Source organism: Pelmatolapia mariae, linkage group LG2, assembly GCF_036321145.2.
Source record: "Pelmatolapia mariae isolate MD_Pm_ZW linkage group LG2, Pm_UMD_F_2, whole genome shotgun sequence".
Lineage (NCBI taxonomy): Eukaryota > Metazoa > Chordata > Actinopteri > Cichliformes > Cichlidae > Pelmatolapia > Pelmatolapia mariae.
The window spans coordinates 3,800,001-3,807,855 of record NC_086228.1 but is presented as its reverse complement, the minus strand read 5'-3'; the positions used below and the strand labels follow the sequence as shown (position 1 = coordinate 3,807,855).

The following is a 7,855-nucleotide window of genomic DNA, read 5'->3' as shown; positions in this document are numbered from 1 at the left end:
CTCTCTGGACTGCTTTGGAAAATGTAAAGGAGGGCATACATTTTGAACTTTTAACTGTATTTTCATAAGTTTTACAGCTTTTCCTACTAATGAAGACCTCTCTGATCACCATTCATACTACACTAAAGTAATTAGGTAATAAATAAATGACAGAAAAGTTCAATTTTTTCACTATATAATACACAAATGTCTTTTGTTTTGTTTTAAAATTTTCTGTTAATTAGAAAAAGCTTTTAGTGTTATATTTAAAGGATAGTCTGGACAATGAGCTACTAGACCTTTTGAAAAATGCCATAAAATACCCATATGGGTCCAGTGGCTTTGTGTGTTTTCCTTTTTAAATGACCTAAAGACTGTGTTTTAAATTTAGTTGGCGTTATCACACACCATCTGGCCATTTTACCAGTAGCTTAGTAACCTTATCAGAACTGAAGGACTAACCAAAAATACAAATAAATACAAGCTTTCAATTTAGGTCACTCCTGAATTTATTGTCTAACGTAGTAGACCTGCGAGTAAATGTTTGGCATTGCATATGCTGTCTTTAAATAACTGCACCACTTGTTCTAACAGGTTCCGGTATCTGAACTTTCTAGGCCACACGCTGAACCACTGGACGGACTGTTTGCCATTGACTCAAGCATGCAGATTAGATATGTTATTAAAGTAACATACAGTATAGCATAGTATATGCTGATATTTTAATTACTATATAATTGTATCTGTATATAATTGTTCATGAAATCATTCTAGATAATGACCGCTGTATATTTGAAGCAAAAAGGCCTCCGTATTAGAATTTGCTCCACATGTGTGAGTAGAAAGTTAAATTTTAATTACATAAAATACAGTAAAGCTAAATGCTTTTAACAAGGTCACAGAACCAAAAATATCAACAGTAACCGAGTCCACCTAAAGTAACAACATACAGTAGGCTCCTACTAGTTTAGGCTTCCAGCAGCCATTCATACTGAGCCGGTCATTTATAAGTGTGATGATAACTACCCCACAGTGCACATGTCAAGGATAAAGTGTATGCAGGGTGTGTGAGGTATTCTTAGCTCCGATGACAGTGCAGCCCATTCACGTCTCTAAATGGTATGCTGGCTTCAAGACAAGGCCGTGAGTTCCTGTCAAGGTATTGATTTCTGCTTTACTCTGCTTATTTCTTTTCTTACTGGACACTGCAAGGGAATGCTTTGCAGAAGTAGTATTAAAACTCAAGGATTAGAATTTTAAGGTAAAATAGATCTGACACATGTTGAATACCCCTGAGTAATGAGAGCAGGAGGCCAAGAGAAAATATGTCAAACGTACTGAAAGATCAAGTGTTGGTAGTATTCTAAATGTCATTCATGGTATCAGATGAGGGCATATTTTGGGAAAGGCAACCTTAGGAGAGCCACATGCAGGAGTAAATAGATGTCACACTATTAAAACACTCACATCTGCTTTTCTTTAAACATGACAGACATCATTATGCAGTCAAAGAAGGGAAGTTCCTACATCTTAGGAACATTTTTATATATGAAAGTAAGAATACATTGGATCTTCATGGGTAACATGTCATTTGACACAAAGTCAATATAAAGCTGTAGCTCTGGAGTCGCTGCTTAAAAGGGTCCGCCTCCACCTCTGAGGTCAGATGCGTTCAGAGTTGTTCTCCTTCAACAGGAAAAGTTCGGTTAGCAGTTATCATCCTCCAGGATGTCTGGGTGCTCCTCCCAGAACTGCTCTCCTATAAGGTCACAATGGTAGGCCTCTACCCTCCTCCTGCTGCGTGTGACGGGCATGTCCTTTTCTTCCCCATTTGGCAGCTTTATGCGTTTAATGACAGTCTCATCTCGCTAGATAAGAGAAATGAGAAAACTGATTAATATAAGTAGTTCAACATTTGGAGAATAGATAAGGAGTAGATAAGCAATCAGTCCGGTACCTAAACCCTGTAAAATTATTTTGTGGGATTTGGTTTTGAGTGCATTTTAAAAAAAAAAAAACCCTCAGAGGAGCTGGTGCAGTGTGATGCAACCTAACTTAAATTTCTATGAAACCAGCATTTCCTGCAGTTAGTGTCAGATCTATATCCGGTGCCACAGCAAGTGGCAGCCTGACACACTACACATTACAGTGATCTATACTTTGATATTTATTTATACATTTGATCCTATGAAAATCTCTTCTTTCCTTTTGATTTTTGTGTCAGTTTAAATCTCCCTTTCACAACCAAGGAGCATCTAACTGCGTAAATAAATGTCCTATTAAACCAAGGAAATGCTACTATTACATGAAAAAGACATTTCTAAAAATGGTTTTTTGTTATGTTAGTGGCAGAACTCTTTTCTCTTACACTCCATCCACAATGTAATGTCATGTGCAATAAAAAAAATTGTATGGAGCTGCTGACATTTCTCTTTCATGCACAACAACAGAAATACCAATAAAGGGGAAAAAAGGCAGTGTGGTGATTTTAATGTTTCAATCTCAGACTTCACTGCTTTTAACAAGAAGAAAAACAGACACCATTTGAAAAAGTGAGCCGTTAGTTTGCTTAAACATGCAAAAACAACCACAGACTATATAAAATATGGTCACACCCATGACCCACTGGTTTGTGGACTACTGTTTTGAGTTTGGGAGAGAGGCATTTTGACTGGTGTTATAAATCCTGATCTGACTAGCGAGGGGTGGATGTGACTGAGAAGAAAACTGATGTTGCACCACACAATAGCAATCTATCAATCACAAGGCAGCCATTCTAAAATGCATACCCTGCTTTAACATCTATTTCACTGCAAATTTGGGAATAACTTAAAAAAAAATAAAACAATGTGTTATGTTGAGGTAGGACTTTCAAAGTTTCAAAAGGTGCGACTTTTACTTTGAAGGCTAATCTTCCCCCTATCCAATTTGCGTCACACTTTCTCAAGTTATTACTGTTACGCTAGTAGTTAGCAAACGCTTGTGGACAAACATGAAGAACTGCAGGCAACCTTGGAAACCTGCTAGCAACCAAAGCAATCACTATGAGCTTTTGGGTGCAGCATCTTCTTTGCAAATATTTCACCAAGGAAGAACCAGCAACCTCCAGGTACTCCACTGCCAGCCAGTAGAAGAATACACATTTTCCCCTACTGGTCCAATATGGCAGACAAATCTTAAGCAATGTCTACATGATTTGAATGAGAAACCTCATAACAAGGGAACTGATTTATGCAAGCACAAGAGTTGATCCTGCTGGCTATTTAAAAGAATTCAGGTTTTAAGGCATTTTTTTAACCTTGGATTCAGTTTCTGGACTACAACAAACTTCTATGTACAGGTTCTGACGTCACCTCAAACTGTTAAAAGGTTTTGCCCTAACTATTTTGACACAAAATTTGGTGCATTGCCGCAGGTGGAGCAATTTGTCTGGTTAATTCCAACAACAAACTCTGACATATTAACTAGGTACTGAACCCCCATTTAGACTAAGTCCAATTTCTTACAGGGACAAGTGGTGTTCATGCACATTAGATTAAGCAATAACAGGCTTCATGCCATGGATGTCCAGGGCTGCACATGTACCGCACTGATTGGATCAGCGTGTCCCTGCACTTCACTGAGAGGCATACCTAACCCGATGAATGGCGGTGGGCGGACTGATCAAAATATCAATAGTATTGACACAAATGCCTGTATCGGTATCGGATTGATATTTGCGTGATAGGATCTATACTTTGTTTCTATCCTTTGAGTTTAGTAGATAGCCCACTGAATAGGGGGATAGATTTAAAACCCTTCTTGAGCACCTCACCTTTTCCCAGATGAGGGTGGTACCTTTCTTGTGGACGGCAGATTCATTGTTGTAGTTGATACCAAATTCTGTGAAGAGGATCTCATTTTTATCCCCAGCCAATGTTCCCTGAAAATGGCAGAAATACTGTGAGACATCCAAACTTAGGTGTGTAGATACACAATCCCTCACATGGTCTTTAGATAGTACAGTTTTATAAAAAGCTACAACAAAAGCATGACAGGAACACCACCGCCCACCAAACCGCTGGTTATATATAGTGGCTCTGTTTCTTTTACTTCAGAATTAAAACTAGAAGAAAATCAACAAGAAATAAATAGGAAACCACTCAGTCATTTTTTTGTTATTATTTGTTATGCTTATTACGTAGGAATTATGAACCATGAATGTTGGATGAGGTGTAAATAAATAACTCATACTGCCTAAACATCCACCCAAAACCCATCAGCTGGTTCCAGACAGCCTCCACAAGAATGAGGTGCTTTCCAGAGGACAGCTGCGTCAGTCTGTAGCAGCTGTCATAGCTAGTGACAGACCTGTTCCTGTACACACTATTTTAATGCACAGTAATAAATTGTTCATAATGACGTAGCTGAAAGCTTACATCTTTTAAATAACCTCTTTGTTTACTCGGATAAAATATCAAAAATAGTACCTTGAAACCTATCGGCCCCTAAAGCCAAGTGTTGTGTAAGTACATAAGTGATATTATTAAATGAAGAAAATGTTTGTTTTGTTTTTAAACTGAAATTTGATAGATTAATTTTTACAATTAAGGCATTCTTAGCTAACGAATCAACCAATTTATTCATTTTCACAGTCCACGTAGGTAAGCATTCATATTTTGGTTTATTACTTTTTGCCAGGTCATCTAAGTTTGTGTTGATGGATAGCTCTACTTGTTTGTTATTTTGGTCTTGGCTCACTCATTTGGGGGCTCATCGTCAGTTTCCTCGCTTCATGGTGGTCTGGTGAGTTATTTGTTTCTGGTTGGCAGTTTTCTATAGCATGTAGGGAAATAATGTTTTCCCTTTCCTAATATTTTTGTGACCTCACCTTCCTTCTGGGAAAAAAATTAGGAAAATGTTAAAAGGGCAGATTTGCTTACTGTGGCTAATTCACAATATTCAATACCCTAAATTAACCTTTTAATTTACAAGTAATAGATAATACATAACTATATCAGCGCCAGACATCACTACCACTAGCTTGTTTCTGATGCTGTTTAGAAGTCCAGAGTCTCGTAGTTGAAAAGCTTTATACCTACCTTAACATATCTGTAGCCAGAAAGAAAAGAATCACTAAGTATGGCAATCAATTATCCTTTATATGGCACATTTTGAGAGATGTGAGCATTCACTGTTGTTTTTTTCTGACACATGATCAGCTGATATGGATCTACAAAACATGCTGCTGGAATCTATTGTTAGGTAGAAGCCAGTGTGTCTTCGTTTGGGACATGGTACACTTTGAATACTGTGTGGATGACCTTGAGTATAAGTGACAGTCTTTAACATATCCATGCTTACCACCTTAAATATGTGGGCATTGGGCATGGTACCTTTTTCAAATACTTATATCTGTTAATAAGCACTTGCATCTGCCAGTTTACACCCAAACATACATTAATCAGCTGTGTTTCACCTTCAAGCGATCCTCTGCCTGTGTTGTGCTGAGTCCTCTTCTTTGCACTAACATCCAAAACACTGTGTTGTACAAATTATTTATGTGGCCTGAAAGAAACAGAGACACAATGTGACATATTTCCACCACACCAAATGTGTGATTTACCATTCAGAGCATCATTTGCACTTACAGTCTGCCTGCCTCCAGCTAAGGTAGTCTCTAAGGTTACGATTGCTAGGATATAGGACCACCCGTCCGTCAAATCCCGGAGGGTACAGGAGGGGCTGATTCTCAAAAAACTCCTTCCAGTAAAACACGTACGAGGAGGAGAACTGGGAGGCCACGTGGGTCATGAGCTTACTGTAAGGAAAAGAGGGGACAAAATAAAGTCAGACAAATGCTAGAGGAGGTCTGTGTGAAAATGATGTTGGTCAACATTATGTAAAACATCAGCACCTGGCTCTTCTTTTGAACCAGGTAGAAGACCGCTTGAAAACAAAGCTGAACTCATCACTTTGGCCATAGGCAATGACAATATCCTCCAGTTCTTCCACGACAGAGCGTGCGCTCCTTGTCATCAGCCCCAAGGCCCTGTCGTCATTGGGCTTTGCAAACTTGTGCTGCTCTGCAAACCTGAAACACATAATGCATTAAGACGCCAAAATAACAATTTGTTTTGAAATTGCTCCTGGTGTTTTAGCGCAAATGAAGAATACTCACTTGTGAAAATTGCGACCATCCAGCCTCACGACAATGTAGCAGTTCCGCAGACAGGTGTCATCTGTTTCGAAGTTGCGCACATACTCAAACTTACTTTTGGCCATGTTACTGGATCTGGAGAAAAGACGGACCGAAGGTGTAAGAGAACAGCACCAAACACCAAATCTGCTCGCTGTACTAATTAGCATTGGGATGCTCCTGAAGAGAAAGCACAAGGAGCGAAAATTATATGTCAACAGTGGGAAAATATTCAGTCAAACGGACAACAATTACTATGATATAAAAAACTAAATCCAATAACTTCAAATGATGGAAAGTGTTATGATTAAAATGTTCTGTGTTATACGTATGTTAGTTCTCCATTTAGAGATCTTTACTTACTATTTACGAATGAATGTCATGTGTGCTGTTAGCCTTCTACACAGACAGCTAACCTTTTGAAAGCCCTTCGATAGCTACGTGGTAAATTGCACCAAAGCAATATTCGAATTTAATAAGTTAATATTTAAACTAAATATATCTAAATAATAAGAATAATTCTCTTCCGAACATTCAAACACGTTGGTTTGTATACAGTCCGCCCAGTAATTGTGTCGTAGCGGAACTACAATCACCCGGAACACAAATTTTCGGAGCTACGGTAGATTTAAAATAAAATGCAAATAATTTCCCGTTTCTTCTAGCCACCTTAAAAATAATGCTTCAATTTTCAAATTTTTTTGGATGCTCTGCGGAATAATTTTTAAAAGATTTTTAAAGATTTTACGAAAGTAATTTGCTTTCTAGCGCCATCTTGTGCCTAAATAGAAACTAAACTAGATACTGTACATCTAGGAGGTTATGGGACTTGTAGTCCAGTTGCTAAACACGACAAAAATACCCAGAATTCATCGCTTTATACACTTCTGCGGTTGTTTTGAACATGGAGGAGAGGGAAAAAAGAAGTGTAAATTCAGACAGTAAGGAGACGTTGTCAGCACCCTACTCCAGCCCGGCCTCAGCGCCGGAGGCTGGCAGTAAAGCCGAGGACGATGGCGCAGATAAACTGGACGTCTGCTCGGATACGTTTGATCCACTCTTGGCCTTGTACTCACCGACAGTGCAGCTTCCCTTCCCAAACATCAAGTGCTTCAACAACGTGGCCGAGTACGAGAGCTTTCTGAAGGGCGGCCGCGGGAGAGCCAAACCGGAGAACGTGGAGAAAAGGCAGCGTAAGGCGATGAAAGGCGTGGTGGACATGGAGCGCATCGAGAGGCTGAAGAAACTCATGGTGAACAACCCGGTGTCTGAGTCAGAGGAGGGAGAAAGCAGCAGCGGCACGACGCGGAGGAAGAGGAGGCAGAAACCTGTGAAAAATGTCCTGACGAGAATGCCCCGTAGGTTCAACACTCATCGTGTAATGTGTTGGAGACCTAGTCCCGCCTGGGCAGTTTCACTGAGCCGCTTTAAACTTTAAAGGAGAGACTAGAATACGATATTTGTATATATTAGAATACACTAAGAACTGACAGACTACTCCAAATAAACTGACAAATAAAATAAAATGTCCCAGTAAAATAGGACTACTGGAGTAATAAAAGAGGCAGAATGGCTTCAGTATTGGTTGGCAGGTTCCTAGCTGTGGCTTACGTATACCCTGAACCCCTTTGCCCCCAATAAAATGAAAACCACATTACACACACACACACATATATATATATATATATTCATATTTTC

The 7,855-nt window shown here is 39.2% G+C and overlaps 2 protein-coding genes across 7 annotated transcripts in view; one reads left to right on the top strand and one right to left on the bottom strand.

Annotated features, from left to right (window-relative positions):
* Window positions 1-201: 201 nt before the first annotated feature.
* Window positions 202-7,337, bottom strand: thg1l (tRNA-histidine guanylyltransferase 1-like). Of its 6 annotated transcripts, none has more exons than XM_063490578.1 (7): window positions 7,234-7,337; window positions 6,140-6,337; window positions 5,876-6,052; window positions 5,610-5,779; window positions 5,438-5,526; window positions 3,794-3,901; window positions 202-1,847 (listed from the first exon to the last, which is right to left on the bottom strand). In XM_063490578.1, exons 2-7 carry the CDS (start codon window positions 6,325-6,327, stop codon window positions 1,686-1,688), a joined length of 894 nt encoding a protein of 297 aa, XP_063346648.1. In that variant the 5' UTR covers window positions 6,328-6,337; window positions 7,234-7,337; the 3' UTR covers window positions 202-1,685. The 6 variants fall into 6 exon arrangements, with proteins under 6 accessions (XP_063346648.1, XP_063346664.1, XP_063346640.1 ...); XM_063490594.1 differs by having other exon boundaries at window positions 203-1,847; window positions 6,140-6,253; window positions 7,234-7,332; XM_063490570.1 differs by lacking the exon at window positions 7,234-7,337 and adding an exon at window positions 6,521-6,690 and having other exon boundaries at window positions 203-1,847.
* lsm11 (LSM11, U7 small nuclear RNA associated) overlaps window positions 7,026-7,855 on the top strand; it is a 2,732-nt gene continuing 1,902 nt past the window's right edge. Inside the window, exon 1 of the mRNA XM_063490559.1 lies at window positions 7,026-7,515. Within this exon, the coding sequence (XP_063346629.1) occupies window positions 7,062-7,515 (454 nt within the window). The 5' untranslated portion in view covers window positions 7,026-7,061. The remainder of the gene's footprint in view (window positions 7,516-7,855) is intronic.